The 27,519-nt window shown below is 43.7% G+C and overlaps 1 protein-coding gene across 5 annotated transcripts in view; it reads left to right on the top strand.

The window, feature by feature from the left end:
• Positions 1-27,519, top strand: part of CDC42SE2 (CDC42 small effector 2) — a 92,157-nt gene that overhangs the window by 47,397 nt on the left and 17,241 nt on the right. For all 5 annotated transcript variants that reach the window (XM_033085796.1, XM_033085792.1, XM_033085794.2 and 2 more), the window contains one exon: positions 8,956-9,276. In XM_033085796.1, coding sequence (XP_032941687.1) covers positions 9,223-9,276 — 54 coding nt within the window. In that variant the 5' untranslated portion in view covers positions 8,956-9,222. The remainder of the gene's footprint in view (positions 1-8,955; positions 9,277-27,519) is intronic.

Raw genomic sequence — 27,519 nt, 5'->3', positions numbered from 1 at the left:
TCCTGTATCTTTTGCTGCCCTCCCATTATTCCAGGTGGGTACAAGCAGGGGAGCTTGTGATGGCTTCCTACAAACTGAAAGCACAAAAACTGGAGAGGTTCCAGTGTAAGATGTGATTGTTCCAAAAGCTAGATGCTGTACTATTAGCAACAACAATTTAAAAAAATCACCCCATCTGTCTCCTTTAAGTAAGCTTAAATAGTACCTTCATCCTATTCCCTTGTTTTCATAAGTATTTCAAACCTTTAACTCAGAAGCAAATTGCTCTTATAATAGTAATTGTTTATGGCTATTAATTTGTGTTGAGTTTGATCTCAAGTACAAACTATTTATAGTTTGCTTAAGGAAATATATTCATGAAAGCTGTTTCAGTATTAATAGGGGCAAAAAGTAAGAATCGACTCCAAATCATCAATAATCCCAAAATAAAGCCCTATAGTCTTACCACTTTGTGATACAGTTTTGCTCATTATTACTAAAGACATGAATAAAATAACCTTTTTACAGAGTTAGGACATATGCATTCAGGGTTTAAAAATGTACAAGAAAATCTGACTCGGACTTTGAAGAATGTTGTTAAATGTCTTGAAACGAAACCCTAAGGCACTTGGGAGGCACTAAGGCAGAATCCATATGGGAAGATTATGAGGAAATTAAAAAAGAATTTCAGCCTTTTTCAGGCTATGTTGATGATGAATGTTGTCTTTTGTGCAGCCAGAGTTATTTGTAGCTCAAGTGTCTCAGGATTTGAAAGTGCAAAACGTAATTTGCTGCATTAAAATCAGTGTCAAAGTGCCCAGGAGTGTCTGTTCTTGTTGTGAAAATTAAGGAAGAGCACTTCTGTAAGTTCATTTCCCCAACAAGATAAAGCTTTTGATACAAAATTCATTAAAAGAGACAACTTTCTCTGTAGATTGTCTTTGTTAAAAATCTCTTGCTTCTTGTAGATTTTTTTATTTCAAAAATTGAGACTGGCAAATTAATAAACACCTCTCCCTTCATTTGAGAGCTGGAGAGTGTCCTCCAGTTGGTACAGCTGTAAGTGTGTGTAAGTGTGCATGAGCACAACCTCTCTCTTGGTTTAGACACGCCTTTAGTCCTCTCCTCCCCTCATTTCTGGTCGCTACATGACTTTATTTAGTCATCATCAAGAGGAAATAGTGTGGCTCCAATAGAAATTTAAAGTGCAAAATGTGAAAGAAGTCTTAAAAATAGATTCAGAAATGATTTTTCTACTTACAGCTTTCAGGATTGAAAGAAAAGATAGCTTTTCAAAGCCTTTAAGGCAAAAAACAGCAAATCAAAATACCCATGTATTTAATGGGATGAATCTCTTATAGTAAGAAAAGCTGCAGAGCTTTTTCTTGTGAAGTACTTGAGACTAAAATTCTAGTAGTGGGCTTGGTCGTGACTTTGTGACTACATGTGCTTATCATGCCATGTCATGTTGTGTCATGATATACCATGACATGGCATGATTTTTGTTCATGATTTGCTTTTTTTTTACCCTTTTTTCCCCATTCTCCTTCAGTAGTAGTCTGAGCTTTGGAGCAAGCGCCGTTACATTCAGATGCTAGCACCTGTAATTTTCTTTTTTGTCTTCCTGTGGTTTTATTTGCTTCAAGTGATTGTCTAAGAGCGTTGTTACCACATTTCCTGTTTAAGGCCACAGTGAACAGTGTACAGGCAAAGGATATAGAAAGTTCACCCTTAAAAGGAACTATATAGATGCCTTTTTAAAAAGATCAGGCTGTTCTCAAGCTGTATAATTAGTAAGTAGTTTTATTTTAACTGACTCTCCACAGCATAGTGCATATTCCTGTTTGGATCAGTTAAGGTAAATGCTGTCTGACCTTCTCTATATGAATAAATTTGAAAAGCTCAGAGGGAAAATTGATGTCTTAGTTTACCTTTCCTCCTTTTCCTGCTCTGCGTATTTCTCACAGAAAATCTATACTGTACTATCACAGAAAAATGGATGATACTGTAACAAAATGTGCTTTGCCCACTATTCATTAATGCAGTGCTTGCACTTACTCTTTGTTGACTGGTATTTAACAATAAGCAGTAGTTTTGGTTTTAGACCAGCCACTGTAGAATAAACCTTAGAGTAACAAAAATTACCTTATTGGTATTTCATTATAAATTTTAAACAGTCTTTAAAAATCTTGATTTCTTCATACTTAGAATTTCTATAAATGCTATGAAGTTGATATCATAACTAAAATATATAAGCCTTAAAATGCAACAAAGTTGTTCAGCCTGATAATCCTGTATTTTTTTTAGTGTGAATCATCCGCTCTAAAATAAGTTGTATGACTCATCACTCTGATAAGTTTCTGGTTCAGACAGAGTAATTATCTTGTCCTTTCATCATGAGCTCTACATTGTTCTGCCACTCTGAGCACCGTAAACTGGGCAAAGAGCAAAACCAAAGGATGGCAGAGCTGTTACCCTGACACGTGTTCTTCAACCTCTGTTGTGCTCATCTGGCAAGAGAAATGCAGCAGTGCTGCAAACAATGCCATGTTAGGGTGGTGAGACATTGGAACAGGTTTCCCAGAGAAGTAGTGAATGCCCCATCCCTGACACTGTTCAAGGCAGGTTGGATGGTGCCCTGACAAACCGGGGCTGGTAGAAGGTGTTCCCATGGAAGGGAGGCTGGAACAAGATGATTCCCTAAAGTGCATTTCAAGCCAGACCATTCTATGAGTATGTGATTCAAATCTTAATCCTATGAAAAAGCAGAGAACTAGATGTGAAATACTTTATATATTTTGAGACCTCGTTGTTTGCAGCTAGGCTTGGGGTGCAGTTCAAGCTTTGCAGGAACAATTTCCCATGAGATTGCGAGTGTGCTGATATTGTATAATTACCTGACTAGAAGCTGTAGGCTGCTTTGATTTTTTTTTCTTTCTTTCTTTTTTCCTTTATAACCAATAATTTGGAAAAGAGCAGCAGAATTTTCCTGTTTCTAGTTGTTCTTTAAACAAGCAACTTTCAGTGTAAGAGAAGTTATAGTGTATTGTCATGAACATCACAGCACCAATGCACATTTTTGCTTTCAGCTTAATTGACTTTTTCCATGTTGGTGCAACAGATTTATACTTGATGATTACTGTAAAAATTATTTGTTTAGGTGACTGGGAAGGCGTAGGAAATTCCAGAGCTCTGACAAATACTGCTAAGCATTTGTTTGCCTTTTAAGAGGTGCAGTTAATGTCAGTTTTCTCCAGACCTGCTTCTCCAAGCATACTGATACATCAACTGTATGTTTCAATTAAAAGTCAACAGATTGAAAAAATGTTAGTGATTGCAGAACCACCAAACTGAAGGCAAATGTAGCACTTTACAGGCTATACAACTGAAAACACCTTTTTAAGAATAAACATGCAATCAGAGATTATTATTTACAATCTTTAGCTTGGCTTTGTCATTCAAAAGCTTTAGATCTAAGGCAGGAAGTCAGTTTTGACTGTCCTGGAGGTCACAAGTCCTGCATGCAGAGAGTGGCTGTGTAGAGCAAAACTTCTGCGCCCTTGGGTTTTCAGTAAACAGGAAGAGCTTCCCAGCCTCACAGGTGCCTGTACAAGCCCTTCAGGTTTGTTCCCAAGGCTGCAGCTCAGCACGGTGCTTTAGGATGCAATGAGCTGGAGGTGTGTGCCAGCAATCAGTGAGCAAACACAGAGACAGATCCACAAAAGGAATCTCCCTACCCTTCAATGTATGTTTTCTGTACTTGGGTGTAACAGACAGATCAAAGTTAGCTCTCCGTGAGAACAAGAATGTGATATGTCAGTTATGGACTTTGTCAAAAAAGATTGTAAGGAAGTAACAAGTATCATAGTTTTAGGGGTTACAGATCAGGATATTGGGGCACTTGCACAGCAAGAAAAGCCCACTGTATGATACCCATTTCTTGCTCTAGCAGCTTACAGTACACCAAATTTCAAAATGCTAACTTTGATTATTTGATTTCTAAATTTCTCATAATCTGAACATTGGGGGTGTGTTGCTATGTTTCAGAAAACCTTCACACTTCTGTCTTAGAAATAATTCAATGAGGTCTTAATGAGACATAAGCTGTACAGGCACTGGACTGGAATTGTCAAATGTTACATGCTTAACAGAAGTTAACTGTTTTACTTCTGATTTTGTAACATATTGAATCAAATTTGGAAAAGAGTTGTGTAGCTTGCAAATTCTGAGCCTGCAGAGAAGAACAGAGTAATTATTCCGTCAAGGTTTTCTTTGTTAATCTTGCTATTTAAAATTACAGTAATTTCACGACTATAAGGCGCACCCTTTTGACTAAAATTTTCCCTGGAACCCGGAAGTGCGCCTTATAGTCCGGTGCGCCTTATCTGATGGACAAAGTTCAAAAAAATTGCCTACCCGGAAGTGCGAGCTGCGAGCCACGGGGGGAGCCGGCAGGGCCATGGCTGCCAGGTGGAGGCGGGGCGGAGCAGCGGCGGGCACGCCCCGGCCCTTTGCAGGCGGAGCCGCCCCTCCAGAGGCACGCCCGGGCCCCATGCAGGCGGAGCCGCCCCTACACAGGCACACCCCAGCCCCGTGCAGGCGGAGCCGTCCCTCCAGAGGCACGCCCCGGCCCCGTGCAGGCGGGACGGCCCCTCTAGAAGCACCTCCTGGCCCCGTGCAGGCGAAGCCGCCCGTCCAGAGGCACCCCCCGGCCCCATGGAGGCGGAGCCGCCCCTCCACAGGCACCCTCCAGCCCCGTGGAGGCGGAGCCGCCCCTCCACAGGCACCCCCCGGCCCCGTGCAGGTGGAGCCGCCCCTCCACAGGCAGCCCCCGGCCCCGTGGAGGTGGAGCCGCCCCTCCACAGGCACCCCATGGCCCCGTGGAGGCGGCACGGCCCCTACAGAGGCACGCCCGGGCCTCGTGGAGGCAGAGCCGCCCCTCCACAGGCACCCCCCGGCCCCGTGGAGGCGGAGCTGCCCCTCCACAGGCACCCACCAGCCCCGTGGAGGCGGAGCCGCCCCTCCAGAGGCACGCCCCGGCCCCATGCAGGCAGAGCTGCCCCTACACAGGCACGCCCCGGCCCCGTGCAGGCGGAGCCGTCCCTCCAGAGGCACGCCCCGGCCCCATGCAGGCGGAGCCGTCCCTCCAGAGGCACACCCCGGCCCCATGCAGGCGGAGCCGTCCCTCCAGAGGCACACCCCGGCCCCGTGCAAGCGGGACGGTCCCTCTAGAGGCACCCCCCGGCCCCATGCAAGCAGGACGACCCGTCCAGAGGCACCCCCCAGCCCCGTGCAGGCGGAGCTGTCCCTCCAGAGGCACGCCGGGCCCCGTGCAGGCGAAGCCGCGCGTCCAGAGGCACCCCCCGGCCCCGTGGAGGCGGAGCCGTCCCTCCACAGGCAACCCCCGGCCCCGTGCAAGCGGGACGGCCCGTCCAGAGGCACCCCCCGGGCCCCGTGCAGGCGGAGCCGCCCCTCCACAGGCACCCCCTGGCCCCGTGGAGGCAGAGCCGCCCCTCCACAGGCACCCACCGGCCCCGTGGAGGCGGCACGGCCCCTACAGAGGCACGCCCGGGCCTCGTGGAGGCAGAGCCGCCCCTCCACAGGCACCCACCGGCCCCGTGGAGGCGCAGCCGCCCCTCCACAGGCACCCACCGGCCCCGTGCAGGCAGCACGGAGGGGCGGCGGCCATAGCCCGGCCCGGAGAGGCAGCACGGAGGGGTGGCGGCCATGCCCCGGCCCCGCCGGATGCAGGCGGGCCTGGGGCCCCGCGGCACCGCCCCTGCCAGGTACAGGCAGGCCTGCGGGCCAATGACTACCGGGTTGAGGCGGGGCCTCGGCCAGCAACCGCGCGGAGGGAGCTGGGGGCGGAGCCTCGCTGCAAAAAAAAAGTGCGCCCTATAGTCCGGTGCGCCTTATCTGATCTACAAAGTTGCAAATTTTGCCAACTCCTGGCGGGTGCGCCTTATAGTCCGGTGCGCCTTATGGTCGTGAAATTACTGTAATTAAATTTCTTGATTCATTCATGGAATTTAGATGCTGATCTTTGTAGCAGGAAAATCTTCTCTTAAGTAGTTAAAATATGTCACATTAGCACTGTCCTAAGACCTTTTTTTTTAAATACATGAGAAGCAAAAGGTTTGGTTTTTTTGCAAAAAAAAAGAAGTACTTTTGGCAGAGTGGGGAATTGTTTGCTTGTTTAGGTTTCTTTCTTGCCCTGTAGGTATCCTGTTTAATAAAGTTGCTTGGTTTTATATGGTGTTAGCAATAGGATAACCTAGCATATCCCCCCTCTTCCTATTCTGATCTCTAAGCCAGGAATACCAGAACTAGGCTGATAAACCTAATTTTGACACTATCAATTGATTTTTTTTCAAAACTAGGAGGCGCAAGTACTTTGACTGGAGTTTTGCCATTCAGATATTTTTACTGCATCATGGATTTGTTTCTCAAAGAGTTTCAGTTAGTGGCTTAAAAGCTAAGAAGTCTGAGAGCTTCCCAAAGGCTTTGGATATAGTGTGGGAAAGGTTCTGCTGTATTCTTTGTGTGTGTGTTATAGACAGTAGTCCTGCAAAGTATCTCGCTAGTCATGGCCACACAGTGCAGTGACTTGGCATGTGTGCAGTAAATGAGGGGGACACCTTTGCTCATGTGCTTGGCACGTGGAGAACTAGTGAAGGTGGTAGCAAAGTGGAGCTGCTCTGCCACAGAACTTGCGTACATATATATGCATAGTTTCATGCATTGCATGTAGCCTCCAAACCACTGCATACTGTGAGGAATTGCATAGAAATAATAGTTGTGCAAACATCTGTGTGAGTGAAGATGCAGTTGTATAAAGAATTATTAAGGAATGTGCCTGTAAAAACTTCTGAATACTCATCATCTGACTTTCTCTGCAAGTAAAGTTTATGATATGCAGCAAGATAAGTGAAGTCTCACAGGAATTTTTATTGCACTTCTACTGAAAGAAACCAGAATGGAGGTTTACCAACAAACATTATTTGAACAAAGGAATGGTTGGAATCTGGAGCCTCATTTGTTCCACTTGAGGAGTTTTAGAGGTTTAAGGAAACAATTTCAAAGTCTACAACTAATACCCTATTTTGAAGTCAGCTGTAAATGAAGCATGGGGTAGAAGAGCGTGGAAGGAAAATACATTGTGTTGACCAGGTCCAACCATTTTGTAAATTTTCCATATACCAAAATGTATTTGTTTCTTCGACATTTAGGAGAGCATACCTTTGATTGACAATTGTGCAGCAGGGTTGAGGTTAAATACCATTTAAATCTCACACTGTGAATGGACTGGGTTTCTTTTCCATTGAGAAATATGATGTGTTAACAAGCATGAATCCCTAAGAAGCATAAAGTGGTGTATGGACAATTATCACTTTCTGAAATGACATTTGAAAGTTAGAAAGAAATCAAGATGACTGCCAAAAGATTGGACGCCAGTTCTTGGTATCGCTTCGTCTAACCAAAGTTGGAGTGTACAGTAACTTCATGACCATAAGGCGCACCGGACTATAAGGCGCACCCGCCGGGAGTTGGCAAAATTCACAACTTTGTAGATCAGATAAGGCACACCGGACTATAGGGCGCACTTTTTTTTTGCAGCGAGGCTCCGCCCCCAGCTCCCTCCGCGCGGTTGCTGGCCGAGGCCCCGCCTCAACCCGGCAGTCATTGACCCCCGGGCCCGCCTGTACCTGGCAGGGGTGGTGCCGCGGGGCCCCAGGCCCGCCTGCATCCGGCGGGGCCGGGCTATGGCCGCCGCCCCTCCGTGCTGCCTCTCCGGGCCGGGCTATGGCCGCCGCCCCTCCGTGCTGCCTCTCCGGGGCCGGGCTATGGCCGCCGCCCCTCCGTGCTGCCTCTCCGGGGCCGGGCTATGGCCGCCGCCCCTCCGTGCTGCCTCTCCGGGCCGGGCTATGGCCACCGCCCCTCCGTGCTGCCTCTCCGGGCCGGGCTATGGCCACCACCCCTCCGTGCTGCCTGCACGGGGCCGGTGGGTGCCTGTGGAGGGGCGGCTCCGCCTCCACGGGGCCGGTGGGTGCCTGTGGAGGGGCGGCTCCGCCTCCACGAGGCCCGATGGGTGCCTGTGGAGGGGCGGCTCCGCCTCCACGGGGCCGGTGGGTGCCTGTGGAGGGGCGGCTCCGCCTCCACGGGGCCGGTGGGTGCCTGTGGAGGGGCGGCTCCGCCTCCACGAGGCCGGTGGGTGCCTGTGGAGGGGCGGCTCCGCCTGCACGGGGCTGGAGGGTGCCTGTGGAGGGGCGGCTCCGCCTCCACGAGGCCCGGGCGTGCCTCTGTAGGGGCCGTGCCGCCTGCATGGGGCCCAGGGGGTGCCTCTAGAGGGGCCGTCCCGCTTGCACGGGGACGGGCGTGCCTCTGGAGGGGCGGCTCTGCCTCCACGGGGCCAGGGGGTGCTTCTAGAGGGGCCGTCCCACCTGCACGGGGCTGGGGTGTGCCTCTGGAGGGACGGCTCCGCCTGCACGGGGCTGGGGCGTGCCTCTGTAGGGGCGGCTCCGCCTGCACGGGGCCCGGGCGTGCCTCTGGAGGGGCGGCTCCGCCTCCACAGGGCCGGGGCGTGCCCGCCCCTGCTCCGCCCAACCTCCACCTGGCAGCCATGGCCCTGCCAGCTCCCCCCGTGGCTCGCAGCTCGCACTTCCGGGTAGGCAATTTTTTTGAACTTTGTCCATCAGATAAGGCGCACCGGACTATAAGGCGCACTTCTGGGTTCCAGGGAAAATTTTAGTCAAAAGGGTGCGCCTTATAGTCATGAAATTACTGTAAATCTTATTTGGATGTATGGTATAAGCTGTTTTTAGTCCTTACTGTAGTAAAAAGCGCATGACTTGTTTGCTAATGTCTCTTCAGTCTGTGATTCAGGATATTATCAAAAAATCAGTGGTGTAGGTGCCTTGCTTGGAGGTTGAGATTCTTTATATTCTCTCTTTTTAATTAATGTACTTTTGTTTTCAGGTTCACGTAACGCTAGGGACCAAAGAAGCATACGTAATATTTTTCTGGTGCTGGGACCAACCTTCTGGAAGAAGACTCTAAAATAACTTTTTGCCTTCAAGTTCTTTGTCCTGGGACTGACTTGTCTTTGGAGAAGAGCTCAACAGAAAAGAATATTTTAATATTGGAGCCATTAAAAATAAACCTGTTCAAAGAACTTACTACCTGCAGACAGATTTACAAAAGAGTACTGCTTTTCGTCCGTGTTCCCACTTCAGACTGGAAACAATGAGTGAGTTCTGGTTGTGTTTCAACTGCTGTATTGCAGAACAGCCTCAGCCTGTAAGTATGAATATTGGCACTGCTTTGTTTTTATATAGTTAACTAAATTTTTCACATTTTTTGTTTTCTTATCTTACTTTGTTTTTTTAAAATTACAGCTGTTCAGCCAAACTTGGTGAGAATTAAGCAATTAGCTGATATCCTCCTTGATGGGGATCAAAAGAAGTTTGTTCTAAACTGCTGTCATTTTCCTGTCCTTGAGATCTAATCTATCCAAAGTCTTTGCAAAGAGCCTATCTTTGTTGGAGTAGAAAAAGAGAAAAGGGAAGGGAAAAGTGTGATGAGGGTGTAAACTGTCATTTTAGAGTAAATAACTTTTTAGTCGGGATGCGTAAAGGTCCTCACTTCCATATGACTTAAGGCCTGCCTTTGGGTTTGGCTTGACAATGATGGTCGAAGGAAATTATTATGTTAAAAAGTCCAAAGTGAAATCCAGTCCTCCACCACCTTTATTTAAAAAAGGATTTAATCTTTAACTGTTCAGTTAGTTTTTGGATTAAATCTTAGAAGAGTGAAGGATTGCACTCATATTTTAAATACTTTTTAAAAAATAGAATTTAAAATGGCTGTGTGAAAAAGTACATAGCAAGTAGATAAAAGAAAGTTTCAAAGCATATGCTAGGAAAATAAAAATGCAGAATTATTCTTTGTTTATATTTATTTTTAAGTACCTTTAGGGTATGTTTCTGAGTCCAGTGCTGTTGGAACAAATTCTGCTTGCATGATGGTGAGAAAGATCATTGTATGGTGTGACATCCAGATCAAGCTAAATGAATGTATAGAAATGAGAGTGGTCATACAGTAGTTTTATAAATATGTTGAAAAAACCCCAAACCAGTTACTACTGGTAGTATTACAGTAACCAAGAGAAACTCAGAGTGAATAAAGAAACCTCACATTAATATGCTCAGCTGCTCATATTTGGTTTTAGGGAAACCAAAAGACTGGAAAAAATGTTCTTCACATTAGGCATTGTTGTTGCACAAAGCCTGAATACCAGACTGATGGCATGCAAATATTGACGTGTGACCATGAACATTTTGAACTAATGAGTGCAACTTTATCTCAATCTTAGTCAGGCAGAGTTGTGGGAGATGAACTCTGAGATGCCAGCATGGGAAGCTGTGTTCCGCTTCTCTTGCATGAATACCGTGCAATCCTTTAAAATGCTAGCTGTTCCCATATAGAACAAAAGTTATTTGTCTTGGGTTTTGAATAAGATGTGACAGTTTAAAATATTTCAGATAGAAAAATGACATCTTCTGTTCATTTTTGAGAATCCTGAGACTCGGTCCTTACAAAATTTTGTTTCAAGTTCTATAATCCGTTTAAGTTACTGCCCCAGAAATCCATATGTTAATACAGTGGTCTGTAGGTAATGCCTCGTGAAACAGATGGAGATTGTACCTGGAAAGTGGAGGAAAAGGAAGCAACCCACTGTTTCTGCTGATTTGGTGGTGTGCATTGGCTTGATAATTAAAACCATCCTTGTGTTTGAGATACTAATAGCATGTTGTTTAGCACTAACCTAGTTTCTGGAATGTGCCTTTGAACTGTTGTAGGAGACGTGTTTGTTACAAAGCGCCAAAATTCTTCAGGATATGTCTCAGAAAAAGATGTGTGCCCTATTCATGGCATGCTTGATGAAAGGCACTTAGTTGTCCTTTCCCTGCAGTTACTCATCTCATTTTGCTGTGTTGTATTGTACAGCCATTGTTCTGCCATGCTTGGTTGCACTAAGTGGTGTGTTTAATCAGACACTTATACCTCTGAGTAAGTACAGGAATGTTTTCCATTTCTGACAAATAGCGAAGCATGTACATGAGTCTGAGGCAAACTGATAAATGAGACAAGTGATAAGGAAGCAGTTTTCCCTGTCTCTGCTGGTGTTGTATGATTGCATGTTTGAGAGAGGAAAACCATGCTAGTTTTTAGTCCCCAAATACTGTTGCATATATCCCCATTGTATCATAAACTAAGTGAAGTTACATGCTGTACATTCAACTTGTCAGCTGAGTCCAGTTTCTAAGGAGAGATGCCTAATCTGCCCAGTTTCATTCCTTTCGTGTGCCTTCTCTCCTCTTAACTCCTGCATCTCAACTTTTTCATGGCCTGCTTCAGTGTCCCAGCCACTTCACGTTCAACCATTACATGTGGAATGGTCTTTTGTGGAAGGACTAATATGGTCTTGTAGCAATACCAACAACCACCAGCCTTTCAAAATAGACCTTGAAAGCAGGAAGTTAATTTGCTACTTGTTCTGATCAATGCTTAAAATGTTTCTTCTGTTTTTAAGCTTATGTTTATTATAGAATATCGTGAGTCGGAAGTGACCCAAAATAATCATGGAGTCCAACTCCTGGCACTGTGCTGGACAGCCCCAAAATTCACTCTGTGTACTCAGGAGCATTGCCCAACACTTCTTGAACTCTGTCAGGCTGGTGCTGTGACCACTTCACTGGGGAGCCTGTTCCAGTGCCCAGCCACCCTCAGGAGAAAAATCTTTTCCTATATCCAACCCTTTCCCTGTCACATCTTCGTCTGTTCCTTGGGTTCAGCAGAGAAAGGAGGATCAGCACAGCAGGAAAACCTTGTCCACATCATCAGTTGTCTGTCCATCCTATTCCAGGGCCTCATGCCTGTTGTGTTAGGGCACTTGGGAAGGTGAGGCAGCCTGGGAGGGAGCTTGCCTATCAGCACAAGCAGTGTAACCTGCTGCCATTCCCCCCTGTGTCTACTAGGTCCCTTCCTTCTGCCAGGGTGCATTCTCTGAAATGATTTTTTTCTCATTATCTTTGACAGATGCTGATATCTGAGGCACCTTTAATGTCATGGACAGTGACATAAATGTTAACCCTCTTTGCTAGAGAGGGAAATACAGTCTTAATAGTTGCATGTTTCTGTGATATTTTTAGCATTCATTGAGCTAAGCTCTCCTGAAATCCAGGATGCCAGAATTGCCTGCTTTCTGCTGGCAAAATTCTAGCATACTATATTTGAAATGGTCAAATGCAGCATCTCTATTCTTTTCAGCTATAGTGCACTTAACATGAGAATTGGACATGCATGACTGCTTTCTGTCAGTTTTATGGAAGAACAATAAGAACACATTACTTTGTGAATTTTGCTGCCATTACTTGTCTAATAGCATACCCCAGAGCAGAACAGTGACAATGTTGCAGTTGTATACTGGTGTTCTTTGAGGTTCCTAAAATCAAAGACAGTGTTCAAGTATTACCATCATCTTTTAGTGAAATGTATCTTGGCACAGCTTTTAGTCTTTTGTCAGTGCTAACTGGATGCACCCTGCTGCTGTCAAATGAAACAGCTGTCTTGGAAAGCAGTGTTCTACTCTCACTCCTAAATGTTACTTTGGTTGCTAAATATTTCACTTGGTGTATCCAAAGCAGCAGTACTCACAATCACGGAAGGCACACTTTGGAAGCTGGGTCTCTCAGCTCCTCTGAAATAGAGTGATAAAATGGAGCAAGCACGTATTCAAAGCAACAAAACTAATTAGGGATGCTGCTGAGCAAAGCATGTTCCTCATGTTGGCTTCTTAATAGCCTGAAGTTCTTACCATAGTAGAATCCAAACAAAAGTCAAGGGAGAGTGTTCTTGTATCACCCTCTTAATTTGGGGGGTTTTTTTTGGTTCAGAATGCATTTCACCACAATGAACTTCAGACAACTAGTTGCTTTCATATCTGTTTTCATGATACCAAAGAGGAGATACTGATCTATTAATAACTATGTCCCAAATTTTCATGGTGATTTAATTAACCTGCATTTGGTTTCTTATGATCTGACCTTTGTTTTGGGAAAAGTAGCACTTTCTGTGACTGTACCAATTTTCTTACACCTCCCACTGATACCCTTAATAGGTTCTGTAAGCTGATTTTGCATTTCCCAGTGCAGTAATTTTTCTCATGCTTCCTCTCTGCTATCATCTCATCCACTGCTATGTTTCACTAAACTCTGCCAAATTCCCACTGCCAGATGCCTTGCTTGATAACAGAAGTTTAGAAAGCTTGCAGGTTTTCAGAGAAAATGTCCATGGTTTCTTTCTTAGGCTAAGCTTGTTGCCTACACCAGGAATCTGTTGTTTTCCTATACTGCTTTCTTCCTGGTCTGTCCATTTTTAACTTGCAAAGTTAATATTTGGTGTGGGAAGCCTTTGGTCATGATCTGGTGCACTCCCACCTGATTTGGCCAAAGCTCAGTACAGCTGAGCTTTTCAGTTTGTTTTGACCTTGCACTAAAATTACTGCTCTGCTACAAAAGAATAAACTATGCTTTCTTACTTCTGGCTCCAGGCTTCCTTCCCTAGTTAATCTGTAGATGTTTTGTTGCTTGTCTCTTGTTTAGATGATTTCTATTTTGTGTTTTTTTCAAGGGGTTGTTTTGTTGCATGTTATGCCATAAATGTTTAAAGTGGTATGGAAGGCGAAGTTTGTTTACTGTCACTTTTGGTGTATGAAAGAGGATCAACAGGTAGGTATTTGGAGTGGGGAGCCAGTCTTAAAAGGGAGGCAGGAAAAACCCTACACATACTGCTTTGTAACTGAATGCTGGATGCTTCAGAAGACATAAATTATCTTAACCCTGGTTTACTTAAGGAAATTATCCACGAATGGATATTGTCAACCCTACCTTCACTTCTGGAAAAGGAGTCATAGATACAGCCAAGGATACATCTGACAGTGCAATTTGTGCAATTCTTAAGAAGGAGAATTGAGCATTCATTGTGCCTTACAACTGCAGAATAGATTGCTCGCCCAGTAGGCACACATACCACCTGCTGCTTGGTTCAAGCTCTGTGTTCAGTGCAACAGTTCTGTGCAAGTGCAGGTTCCAGCTTAAAATATCCAAAACTCAGGCTCTCTTTTTCATTAAATTTAAGCAGTCTACAGCATTCAGTAAGCCTATGAAAGACTTATGTAAAAGATGACAACTTTAGAGAGCCCCCAGATTTCAGAGTTACTCTACTGAGTTACATTTTGAGCTGCCAGTTTGAATGCTTGAAATTCTTTTTCTCTGCTATTTAGTGCTGTTGTTAGAAGTAGCTTGAGGGAGCACCTTATCAAAGGGGGCAGAATCAAATAAGCAGCACAAAATACTTGGCTTTTATTTATAAAACCTGATCTGCTTGTATGGCTTCCAGCCTGATAGAGCTGCTGTAGGTATTTTTACATTTAAATTAGCTGCCACACATCTAAAAATATTTTTTCGCATGTTTAAGTATTAAAATGTTTACAAAGAAGGCAAAGAAAGCATGATGTGTTTACGTATAAATACCTGAAAGAAAATTACAGTAATTTCACGAATACAAGCCGCACCAATTTGACCAAAAGTTTGGTGGAAACCCGGAAGTGCGGCTAATATTCGAGGGCGGCTAATACATGAACAAAATTCTAAAATCTGCCAACACGGAAGTGAGAGCCCGCGGCAGCCCCAAGCCAAGCTGGAGCCCGGCCGGCCCCGGCTGAGGTGGGAAAGCCTGGCAGAGGCGGGGCCTGCAGTGTGGGGGTGGGCGGCTGAGCCTGAGCCAGCAGGGCGGGGCAAGGGGGGGCGGCAGAGCCCGGGCCAGCAGGGCGGGGGAGCCCGGGAGAACTGGGGCTAGCAGTGCAGGGGAGCATGGCAGAAGCAGGAAGGCCGGCGGGTGGGGCTGCCTGGCAGCGGGGGAAGCCCAGCAGAATCGGGGCCAGCAGCGTGGGAGAGCCCGGCGGTGCGGGGGCCTGCAGTGCCGGCCAGGGCGAGCAAACGCGGCGGCGGTGCAGACGGGAGGGGGCGGCCAGCGAGCCTGGCAGCGGCGGCAGCCCTGCCGGCCGGGCGAGCTAACATGGCGCGGGGCGGCTGGCGTGCCTGGCAGCGGCGGCAGCGGCTGGCCTGCCAGCAGGGCGAGTAAACACAGCGGCGGGGCGGCCGGCGTGCCTCGCAGCGGCGGCAGCGGCCGGCCCGCCGGCAGGGCGAGTAAACTCAGCGGCGGGGCGGCCGGTGTGCCTCGCAGCGGCGGCAGCGGCTGGCCCGCCGGCAGGGCGAGTAAACTCAGCGGCGGGGCGGCCGGCGTGCCTCGCAGCGGCGGCTGGCCCGCCGGCAGGACGAGCAAACGCGGCAGCGAGGCAGTACTGACAGGAGAGGGGGACCAGTGAGCCCAGCGGCGGCTGCAGCACCACCCGGCCGGCCCCGTCGGTAACCATGAGCGGGCCGAGCCTTCCTGGCCCCGCCCCGAGCCAGTAAAGCCCGCTATGCCGCGATCCTGTTACTAATTGGCCAATTTGTGGAAGCTGTGCACGGATTCTCGCTACGAACGAAAGTGCAGCTAATAGTCGGGGTGCAGCTTATCTATTGACAAAGACAGCAACATTGTCGAGGCACCGGAAGTGCGGCTTATACTCCGTGCGGCTTGTATTCGTGAAACTACTGTACTGCTTTTATTATGGCTGTGAAATTTTTAGCCCTTCATTAGCTGCATTGATGCTATTTACTGAATATAATACTAGTTGATGGCATGGAAAATAGCTCTTTGGAGGACGTTGGAATCAAGAATTTTGCCAGCTTTCTGTTGATGAGAATGTGTCTTGCCATTATCAACATACTTGAGGAAGGATGTAATATGCTTTTAGTATCTGCAGGCTCCACAGAGCTTGGGCTTCTACTTGAACATGGGCACAAAGTAGATAGTGCTATTTGTTGATCTGGACACTCGTGTTAGAGCCCTTGAATTGCTTGTTTCTTGTGTCTCTTAAATCTCCAGATTTTTCAGTGAGAAGACATATTAAAGAGCAAAACCCTGGTATGAGTCACTGACAAAAGGAGCTTCCACAAGAACTAGTTGATGTTGCCTGGTAAAAGTTGATAGTTTTGCAAGCGCTGTTGGAGACTGTGCTGTGGGGCATTTCTAGTGCAATTTTTTGTAATTTTTCTGTGATTTTTCTAATGGAACTTGGAGCTATAAAGCCTGATATGTTTGGTGTGCCTTAGTTCTAATGTTTGTCAGTTCAGCTGTTTTATGCCATTCTGCTTTTTATGTCAGAGCAGGGGAGATGGGGAAGCATGTAGATTTAGGGGCATTTCTACTTGCCAACAGCTGGAGGCAGGAGTGATCTAGACGTAGCCTGAGAGATGTGCACTTTCACTGACACCATTTGTAAGTATGCTTTGTGTTAGTGAATAGAGAAGTCAGTCGTTGCCCTGAAGCGAAGCGTTCAGCCTTTGGCTTTAACTGCTTTTGATATGAAAGGAAGTATTGAGACTAGAAGCTTCCTCTGCTGATATCTTACTGTATTTTTATTGAAGCTATTCTGGAATGCATCTCAGATATTCTGTTGGTAGTAATTCTTAATACCATATGCCACTCAAAAATACATATTTTTAAATTAATGTTTTAAAGATCTTTGACTGTACTTATATTTTCAATTTCCAAAGTTAGTGTTTCACAATGCTGAAAGTTTTTGTTTTTCAGGCTGTTGTTTAAACCTCTGGTTCTGCATTTCTCGTCACTTATTTATGCATGAGATATGCACGAGACCAAAGTTTCCATTTACTTAAAATAATACAGTTCTTCACTGTTCTCAAAGATTCTGAATTTATAAGATATCCATTAAGCCACAGACTTTAATAGGTAATCACTTGCAATTATTTTCTTGCCTTTGTCTTCAAAGTAGCTTTGCTGATCACTCTAAAATGTTGACTTCTATAATTCTGGGTTAATATCCTGCCACAGGAGGATATTCTCCAGAGTGAAGAGAATGGAAGAGTGCAGGCAGGGCAGAAGAGCTGAAGCTGTCAACTGCACTCAGATACAGATTTAGGGAAGTGATGATTCTCTGAACCCATCGGGAATTTTTTGTTTGTCAAATTATTTTAGAGTTTTTTTTAGTTACAGTAATTTCACGAATACAAACCGCACTGTTTTGACCAAAATTTTGCTCTCATACCGTGAAAGCGGCTAATATTCAGGTGCGGCCAATATGTGAATAATTTTCTGACATTTTCAACCCTGGGAGTGCAAACCAAGTCAGTGCAAACTGCAAAGTCAAGCTCCTGCCAGTAAAACCCTGCATTTATGCGGTTGTTACAAATTGATACTCTGTTGCGCGGTGGGTGGAGCTGCTCTGTGCAGGCAGCACAGGGGGTGGGGGAGGCGGGGCAACTCCCTCCTGCTGGCCCCACCGCTCGGGGGAGGCAGGGACAGCTCTCTCCGCTTGGCCCCGCGGCTCGGAGGAGGCAGGGGCAGCTCTTTTCTGCTGGCCCCGCGGCTCAGGGGAAGGCGGGCAGCTCTCTCCGCTTGGCCCCACGGCTCGGGGGGCTCCCATCCCCGCGTGCCGCCGCCGCAGGAGCAGGCAGGCTCCATCCCCGGCTCCCATGGCCACCGCAAGTGCCGGCAGGCTCTGTGCCCCCCCCTGCCGCCGTGGGGTAGCGCTGGGCCGGGGTGACCGAGCCCAGCAGTGGCGGCGGCCGGCCCCGAGCAGCCCCGCCGAGCGGCAGTGCCGAGCTGGGCCACCCAGCCCTGTCGGCAGCCCCGAGCCCTCATGGCCCGAGCCGACCCAGTAAACCCCGACCTGCCACCGTTCTGTTACTAATTGGCAACTTTGTTGCACGCAGGTCCTTGCTGCGAACACAGAGCGGCTTATATTCAGGTGCGGCTTATTTATGGACAAAAAACGAAATGTTTACCAACACCCGGCGATGCGGCTTATACTCAGTGCGGCTTGTATTCGTGAATTTACTGTACTTGGATGTATCCTCAAGAGAGCTGTAGTTAATTGTAGTCAAGAAAAGATACCATCTCTTTGTGTTTACTTTCTCAAATGAATGTGTAACACTGAGTGATTTGTTAATATGTCATGCTCTGAAAGTGTTTGACATCAAAAGGGATGAGGCTCACATGGAATTTTTAAATATAGTTTAAACTGCATTATCTCTCTTATTGTTGTAAATTCAGCTCCTTCAGGCTTAGAAAATACTGTGTTTGTAATATGTTCTCTTTAGCATGGATGGGGTCTTAATAATTGCTTTCTCTGGCTTATAGTGTAACTTGTTCAGAGTCATGTAACCACCCTTGGTGCTTGATAGTGTATTGTAAAGTACCACACAGTTCATAAGTTTTGGTACTGGGGTGCTCTCAAGTAAGATTGTTTCAATTTTGCCTTATCTTTGGCAGGACTATGTTAACGATTTATGTGTTTCTAATCTGCATGAGATGGTTTCAAGGTAGTATGTGGCTGCCTTATCTCCAGAGATTGAAAAATTGAGACTAAATTGTGATTTGTCTTTTTAGTTTGCCTGGACCAGACTTTCTTTGCTGACATAAGTGGCATTTCATGTTCTACTGTTCAGCGAGCTGTAGTTTTCAGTCTCTGGACCAGATGTATGAGCTCATCTCATCACAGTGCATGTAGGAGGAAATGGTTATTGCTTGTTGCTTATCAGTGCTTGCATTCCCTCTGGTTTATGTCCACCTGAGTGGGTATGGTGTAACACAGAACATTGTACATCAAGTTTGCTAAAATAAATTGTGACCTTTGAAAGTATTTTACTCAATTAAAAAGTAAAAACATGTCCTATGGGCAGGGTGTCATGAATGCTGAGTGTGGGTAAATGCTGTGGAAATTTAGCATTCTTTTTTTCTGGCCTCAGACAGCTCCAGGTAGGTTCAAGTCTCACCTTTGCTGAAACCCTCCAGTTCTGTCAATGATGCTGAGTTCTGTTTTCTTGCAGTTTAGGCTTGATGCATTTGAAGGTTCAAAATTGCAATTCTTGTTTTACAGCTGGAAGATAACAGGCAGGTTCTTCCATCAGTGGCTTCAGAGCCTGTGACCTTAAATTAGGAAAGAATAGAAAAATTGGGATGTACAGGATGATGTAGTGAAAAATGAATGTAATTTGAATAAAATGGAGGAATATATTTCCAACAGGATTTGTGAATAGATGGCAATTGGCAATTACACCAGAATAATAGAATTTTAGAGGTGATACCACAGTCAGTTTTAAGAAAGACAGTTGCCTATAATGTAGTTAATAATCTTTGCCTCAGTATGTGTTTTTTCTTAAAACTTGTCTCTTGGGGTGCTTTTTTAAATTTTGCAACCTGAAAAGCTGCTGCTTTTTGGGGATTAAATTGCCTAAAGAAAGCAAATATGCCTGTGTTGAGTTGGGAATTGGAGCTCTGTATCAGCGGAGTGTAGAATTTATGGAAGAAAATCTTATGATTATTTTCTTAATGTAGGTGGCTTACAAGCTAAAATCCATTTCAGGTAGATTTTTTAAAAGACTAAAGTAAAATCTATATAGGACATGTCCTATTTAACTCTGTTTGGAACAAATATTTCTTTAAGTACAACATGTTGTACTGCAGTTACTAAAGCTCCATTTAATTCCTAGGCTCTCAGATGGTGGTCAAATAATGGATTACTGTTAAAATGGCAGAATAAATCCTGCCAGGCACAATTCCAAAGAAATCTGCTAGGATATGTAAACACACACGCATATACATGCACATATGCAGTGAACTGGATTGCTTGCTTTGTGGCAGCAACTTGGCATTGCTGAACTTGAGAAGAGTGGAAAAATGCCAACACAAGAATAGGCATGCTGATCCACAGAGTAGCAGCCAGAAAGGCCTTTTACTCTCCATGGAAGAATATTGAATGCATGTTTTCTCTTTTTGACACTAGAATTTAACTTTGAAATGAAATTACTTTTGGGTTCATAATGCAAAGAAAGGAAAATTTGAGAGAGAAAGGAAAAAAGCTGCAATGTGTATAGTTCAGGGAATAAAGAAATGAGATTTGTGTGTGAGCTACTTAATTATTGTTTGAAAAATCTGTTCTAAAACCTTTGAAATATGTGTTTGCGATTAATTAAACGGCTAGAAAAACTGGAAACAATGCAGTTGAGGCCTCTTTGCATGGTCCTACCCCTAAAGAATCAACACATGTGCCATGCATCTCACGTCGCTGAGATTCAGCTGCTCTTTTAACTTCAGGAATAAAATACCAACATTTCTGTTATTAAAGGAGATTAATGTTCCTGCCCATAGAAGACATTGAAGAGGAAGTTTACACCTTTTCATCCATACATACCTAGATTAAAACCTTACAAGAAACTGAAGCATGAAGATAGGTGTGATTTAGCTGATTTAGTGATTAAACTGGGGATTTCTGCAGGCTTTAAACTTCAGGTTCTTCCACATAGCAAAGAACATTTTTTCTGATTTGTGAAAATATTTGTTGCATGGTGGATTGGATTTTAGTGTTTAAATTATTTCTTTTGGGTCTGTTTTGTTTGGTTGGGGTTTTTTGTTGGTTTTGGGGGGGTTTTGGCTGGAGTTTTTTTTTGTTGGTGGTGTTTGTTTTTTCTGTTGTTGGGGTTTTCTTTGTGTTGTTGGTTAGTTTATGGGGTTTTTTTTGTTTACTTTGGGTTCTTTTTTGTGTGTTTTGGGATAATCTGTTGAATTACAACAAAACCAAACTGCCAGAATATTTTCCTTGGTGCTCCCCTGGGATCCTGCTGTCTGCCGAGGTACTCTTGGAAGCTTATTAATAGTTTCTATGGGGCATGTGTAGAAGCATCATGATTTTCTTTGAAGGCAGCTCACCTTGGGTTGATGCTAAAATTTTAACTAAATTTTTAAATGGATTATACTAATTCTGGATTACGTTTTTTGGTTAGGTGGGGGAGTTGTTTATTTTGAGGGTTGGTTTGTTTGTTTGCTTTTATTTACTAGATGTTAATTGTAAAAAGCTTTTTTGTATCTACTGAGATTATCAAATAAGAAGGGTTTCTGGAAGGATCAACGTTGATGTGATATAAGTGCTGTAAAACACATGCTGTAACACTTTACAAATGTGAGGGTGTCTTGGTCATTATAACACCATAACATTATTCTCCTTGTATACTAGTAGCATGTTTCATATCGCCAAAATCATGTTTTGCAATATCTTTATCAATTTCTCAGTGCCTCTAAACTAGACCCCACTGTAAATACTGTTCACTCTGTTTAGTCAGAGAAAAAAGGAGAGCTTACACCAGTCTGATCTATCTTTATATGATAGGAAAAGTTCTCACATTGCATAATAATTTATGTAATTTAGTGTTCCAGAATTTGTCAGCTTACATTATTTGCCACTGAAAAGGAAAGAAAAATGATAAAGGGTGTGAGATTTTATTTGGCATTTTATTACACACTGGTGTGTAATACACTTGTATTACCTTTGAAGGATGCTCTGAGACAGCTCAAAAACCTGTTTTTCCCCTAGAGTTGTTTGTTTATCACTAAATTGTACATTAAATGGTTGACTCTTACTAGGAATCACTTTCAAGCTTCCAGCTACCAGATCTACAAGCTCCCTCTGTATTCAGAGAGTCAAGCTGAATCTTTTTCCCACACTGGTACAGTAAGCTTTCCATGAACAATCCCTCTGCTTCAGCTCACTGGAATTTAGTAAATAATTTGGTCATGCCCAAGAAGGAATAGAATTCAGTTTAGGTTCTTAGCAATGTTGGCTCTGCAGGCATTGCAGGGGTGAGTATGACAAATTATTTTTTATGACCAAACATAGCAGGCACTTATTTTTATAATGCCTAAGATAAGAAACGCTGTAGGATGCACTGACTATGGTATTGTTTGTGCTTTTACTATTATCCCAGATAAACAGCCACGTCTAAGTTTTGTATTGTGGTTTTATGCAAGTTTATGTGGTTTAATTTCTTAAAAAGAAAATTAACTGTAACTATACAATTTCTGAACACAGAAGAGTGGTCTGAAAGTAAACCTTGCTGGAAAACGATTGGGAAGGGCAGAAAGATTTTAATTTCTCAATATTTTTATGTAGTAATCCCTAAGAGGGTATGTTGAGTGTCACTGATAATGCTGAATCCTGATTTGGTTTTTTTTCAGCTTTGCAGCTGGAAAAAAAAACCAAACCTTTGTAGTGTTCTGAGTGAAAAATGTTTTCCCTTGAGTTTCGACAAATATTGGATTAATAAATTGTACTCGGAATATATTTGTATTTTCAGTATGCATTAAAATGAACTTCAAAACTTAAAAAGTTATTTTAAATAATTATTTTAAATTGTCTGTAATAATGTTATAGAGAAAACCAGAGTCACTTCCTGTCCTAAATTATTTTGATGTAGTGTGCATCTCTCCACAGTCTAAAACGTTGCCACAATTGAGAAGCACATGTCAATTTCTGTACACAACACCGGTTGTAGGTAGCTACTCTAATCTTTTCAAAGTTACTGACAGACCTGGTGAGATAGTAAAGCAAGATTAAGGCACAGAAACCATACAGAAAATATGGCAAGAAAATTAAGTTACAGTAATTTCACGATTATAAGCCGCATCATTTTGACTAAAATTTTGGTCCAAACCCGGAAGTGCGGCTTGTAATCAGGTGCGGCTTATATATGGACAAAGAACAAAAAGTTGCTGTTTTAGTTTGGAGGACAGGTGTCTGCTGAGAAAGGCAGGAGCTTCTCTTTCAAATGGAGAATGTAAAGCCCCTCCCTCCAAATTATTATAATTTTGAAATCAAGGGGCTTTCAGGCAAAAATATGGGAATTAGGAATAACACTTCTTTACCAGGGAAATTAAAATAGAAATACAGTACTACAAAGACACAAACTCCAAACCCTGACAAAGTCAGAGTACAACCTGACACCCCGTCAGGCAGGGTGTTGGTAGCAGTCCCATTAAATGGTGGCTGCATCCTCCTACAGTGACAGATGTGATTCAGTTGGAGCAGTGCTCCTGCAGAAGGTGCAGTTTCCCTCTGGAGGTCCAGTGATGACGTGGAGAAATCCGGTTTTCCTCTCGAGTCCAGTGGAGAAAGGGGCTCCCTTAGTGTCCCAAAACCTCTGTTTTTATCTTGGTAAGAAATGTTGGTCTCTTCCCCCTGGCTGGAGCAACTTCCAATGGGATGAAATAATTTTATCAGTCATACAGTGGGACTCAATGGGCCATTAGCAGAAAATGACTCTCTGGAGGAAGGATGGGTTGTGAAAACATAAAGAACAATGCCCCACCTGGTTTCAGTGGATGGCCCATTAGCAGAATATCTGTCGTTGAGATAAGGATCACTGCCCCCACCCTCAAGAGATGATGATAGAATAGATACTTTTTATCACACTCTGTATTGTAACCCAAGACAGTTGCCAACACCCGAACGTGCGGCTTATAATCATGAAATTACTGAATTTAAAATTCTGTGCCTTAATCATGGAAGCATGTTTCTGGGTAGTATAACCTGATGACAGTGCGGCATAGGAAACTCAAAATAATTGAATATGATTGAGGTTTGGCAATTGCCATGCTCCCAAGCCAGTGATTCAGAACTTTTTTTTTAAATTGGCATAGGTGCCTTAGTCTACTGAAAACCTGTGTGTTACTACAGGGTACTTGACCTGTTTCAGGTTATGAAACACAGAGTGGTGATGGTAATATTTTAGCTTAGTTTGTTGGTGTTTTTTTTAATTTAGGAACAATGTGTATCTTCATACCAAAAATTGCTATTCACTTCTGTATTCATAGCTCTGGTTTTTAGGAAAATCGAGTTACGTCCTGTTGTTTTAGATGGTTCTATTTGCTCCAGAGTAAAATGAAAAAAAATTGCTAAAAATAACCTACACTTAGTATGCAGCCAGTTTAGTAATTCCCAGCCTGCAGCTCTTTAGAAAACCTGACTTTACTCTGTTTATTGTTCTTTCTACTTTTCATTCTCACTTCAACTTCCAGTCACTGTAAATCTGTAGCCGAAAGCTAATGTTGGATGTATCTTGGTTTTTGGTAGAAGCTGACTACACTTGCAGAACTGGGAAGCAGTTGCCCTGAAGTTGCCAATAACACATGAACCTGGAGGAATCTTAAATACCTTCACAGTGCTCAGTGTTGCAATGCCAAAGCTTCCTGTTCAGCTGTCAAAGAGCTATGCTTTCCTCTTCTGCCTGTAGTTGGAAGCTCCTATATTTGGTTTTATTCTAGCAAGATCACTAGATATGACACGCTGAGAAAACCACTGGATTTCTACAGTGAATCCAGCTTCAGATTGCCAGTATTAGGCTAAAGGAATTGTATGTAATGGTATCAAATACTATGCAAGTAGGAGACGTGGGTAATAATATAAAATCTACTTTTGCAGGAATAAATTATCTCGGATAACTTGGTGCAGAAAACCTGCAAGATAAGGGAGGATAGGCTTCCCACAGAAATGGATTAGTAGGTAGGAAGGTTCTCCTAAATACTATGAATAGCCAACACTACCTCTAGAAATGGTGTGGTGTTGCTGATACTACTAATGAGTCTAGTAGTAAATTATGACTAGTGACTGTACTTGACTTTGCAAAATTTCTGTAGTGCAGTTAGTGGAACAGTTAGAAGCTGTGTCTGCTATTGCTCCTGCATACATCTTTCAACAGCACTGAATTTAGAGGAGTAGAATGAGACAAGTAAGTTAGGAATATGGGGTACCTCCTTACTTGATTAAATTGCGATAGTAATGATTGTTTCCACTCAAGACCTGTGGAATTGTGGTGTGCCTCAACAAGACTACGCAAAAGAGTCTGTACATGTTTGGAACTGGTGTTTTCCTTTTGATGGGACACTGGACAAGGCAGTGGAGATTCTTTTGTTTTGCCAAGGAAAGCAGGACATTTCTTGAAAGGACTTCCTTTTTATGTCTCTTGTTGTAATAAAATATGTAAGCTTACAGTGCTTGACTAGTTTCCTTGCACAATGGGTTTTTGTCCTAATTGTCTGTCTTTTGAACCTACAGATATTCAGTGGCACCCTGTGTTGCTCCTCCTTTGCAGCCATGCTTCTGTTGGAACTTGTTAATTAGCTCCTAAACAGCTTCCCTTCTGTTGTGTGGGGATATTTGCCACAAATCAGGCATAAGCTTTTGTGTTGCTGCTCTGTCAGTTACTTTTCTGAATATGTCAAAAGCTGAGCAGGAAGCTAATTTAAGTCTAAGCACAGCTGCTGACTGGAACATTCCTTAAGACTTATTGGTAGACTACTCTTCCAGGGATGCTTCTAGCCGTGCTGTGTGTGGGCTTGATGTGTAAGCATCTCTAAAATACCTGCTGCGCCATCCATTGCTAAATTGTCTTGGTTGCTTTTTGTCTTGTCTTTTTATAATTTTGTGTATAGTGTCACCATTTCTACATCCACTAATAGGATCACCTCTCCAATGTGTGACTGTTTTTCATAGTATGGGAAGAATATGGGAGGCTGTCCGTGCTTCTCTTGTGTAGGTTCTAAATCCTTTTTACTTTGATACCCGAAGTACAGGCGAAGACAGATTGTCACATTATAATGTATTTTGGGATGCATTTTTTGCAAAATAATTTGCCTAAGATGAACTGGATGAACAGACTGACTGTCAAATTTGGAACCTTTGCAGAAGTTCACAGGAGCAAGAAATGGGTTGGCCACTGAAGGAAATTTGTGATGCCATGCTTTGAATTCTTCTCCCCTACTGCAAATCAGGGTATCAAAGACCATGTGACAGCACTCATGCTGAGGATGTAACTGATCAGTATGCTTTTGGAGCAGTATGCCTAGGCTGAAGGAATTGTATGTAATGGTATCAAATACTATGCAAGTAGGAGACATAGGTAATAATATAAAATCTGCTTTTGCAGGAATAAATTTATCTTGGATAACTTGGTGCAGAAAACCTGCAAGATAAGGGAGGATAGGCTTCCCATAGAAAGCCAGGAGCAGCAGGGACAACCCAGAAACAATGCTGAGGTCACTCAGGTGACAAATAACTTGGAAAGGAAATGCCAATGGGAAGATCTTCAGAAAGGTCAGCCCTCAGGAGTGTGTCTCACAGACTGAGACACACAAAGATGTAATGGGATTACTTCCCTTAAAAAGGGATTTGTAAAAAAAAAGAGGAAGTATCTACATTTAGAGCAAGTTCATTTTGATAAAACTACACTGAGAAGTAAGTAGTAAACCAGGGAAGTTTTTAGGTATTTTGTTGCATATAAATACATACACACATATATATACATGCCAACAAGAAGCTGCTGCTATCTGGGCCAAGTTTCTAAGACGATACTCACAGAGGTGTTTAAAAACTCACGAATTCACTGTATGTATGGTTGTTGATTCCTGAGGATATTGCTATTAAATATTGTGGCTTTGTTTTTGCCTGCAGCAAAAGTACCAGACCTTCCACTCATTAATCCTACTGCTAAAAAATAAACAGTGCCATAACTCATGAAAATCCATTGTTTCCCAGTAAGGGAATTACAATGAGTTGCATAAAGAGATTTTCTGAAAATACCATGTGGGCCCTGATTTATTGTTATTGTTAAAGGTGAATCACAGTGTGCAGGCTTGTGAGAACATATGGCAGTGCCTTTAGGGGTATTACCTTTGGTGCACTAGATGCTTTCACTGGTCCAGAGAAAGCATTAGACTTACTAAGGGATTGGTTTTGGTGAGTGTGAGGATCCTGTTTCTGACAGTGGCTATTACCTGTTTGGAGGTAATATTTCAGTTAATTTTTTTGTTCTTTTAGTTTCTATGGTGGAGTTTGGTATGTGCATATCATTCTAATGAAGATTATGCAGAGTGTACAAAGGAGTACAGAAGGCTTGCATATATTGTACCTTATGCAATATGTGTGCCTCCATCAAGATGCAAATGTGTTCAGACACATGGTCACACAAGACATAACAAACCTCTTTATATTAGTCAGCTTGCTCTTGGAAGTCTTTATTACAGCATGGAAGATAATTTAACATTACCCTTTCAATACTCAGTGTTCTTAAGCACATTCAAAGCTTTTGTTTGTGTTGTATCTAGGGGGTAAAGAGACATTCATTTGGCTGAGCAGGAGAACCTACGTATTGTAATCCTAGCAACATGCTTTAGAGAACTAAATGCCAGATGATCCTTCAGGTATTTCCTGTGTTCTTGTTGGGGAAGGTCAGTAAGTGAATGGAAAGAAAGCCCAACATGTTGCAGTTCATGGCATGCTCTTATCAAGCATTTGGGATATGATTGCTATAAGAAGTTTCCAGAAAGTTTGTACTGTGGCGAGTCCTTATTGCTCTTTGTCATCATTTGAAGATAGAGGATTGTAAAGTATCCTAGATGACAAGACACCTCTGGATTCCATCTGGTGCAATGCAGCTGCTCAAAGCAGAACCAGCTAGGCTTGACTTTTGCAGGGTCAGGATCAGTTGTGTTCTGGGGATCTCAAAGATGGACATTCAGATT

The sequence above is a fragment of the Catharus ustulatus genome, chromosome Z, assembly GCF_009819885.2.
Source record: "Catharus ustulatus isolate bCatUst1 chromosome Z, bCatUst1.pri.v2, whole genome shotgun sequence".
Classification (NCBI taxonomy): domain Eukaryota; kingdom Metazoa; phylum Chordata; class Aves; order Passeriformes; family Turdidae; genus Catharus; species Catharus ustulatus.
The sequence above is the reverse complement of the archived record's forward strand: the minus strand, read 5'-3'. Positions and strand labels throughout refer to the sequence as shown.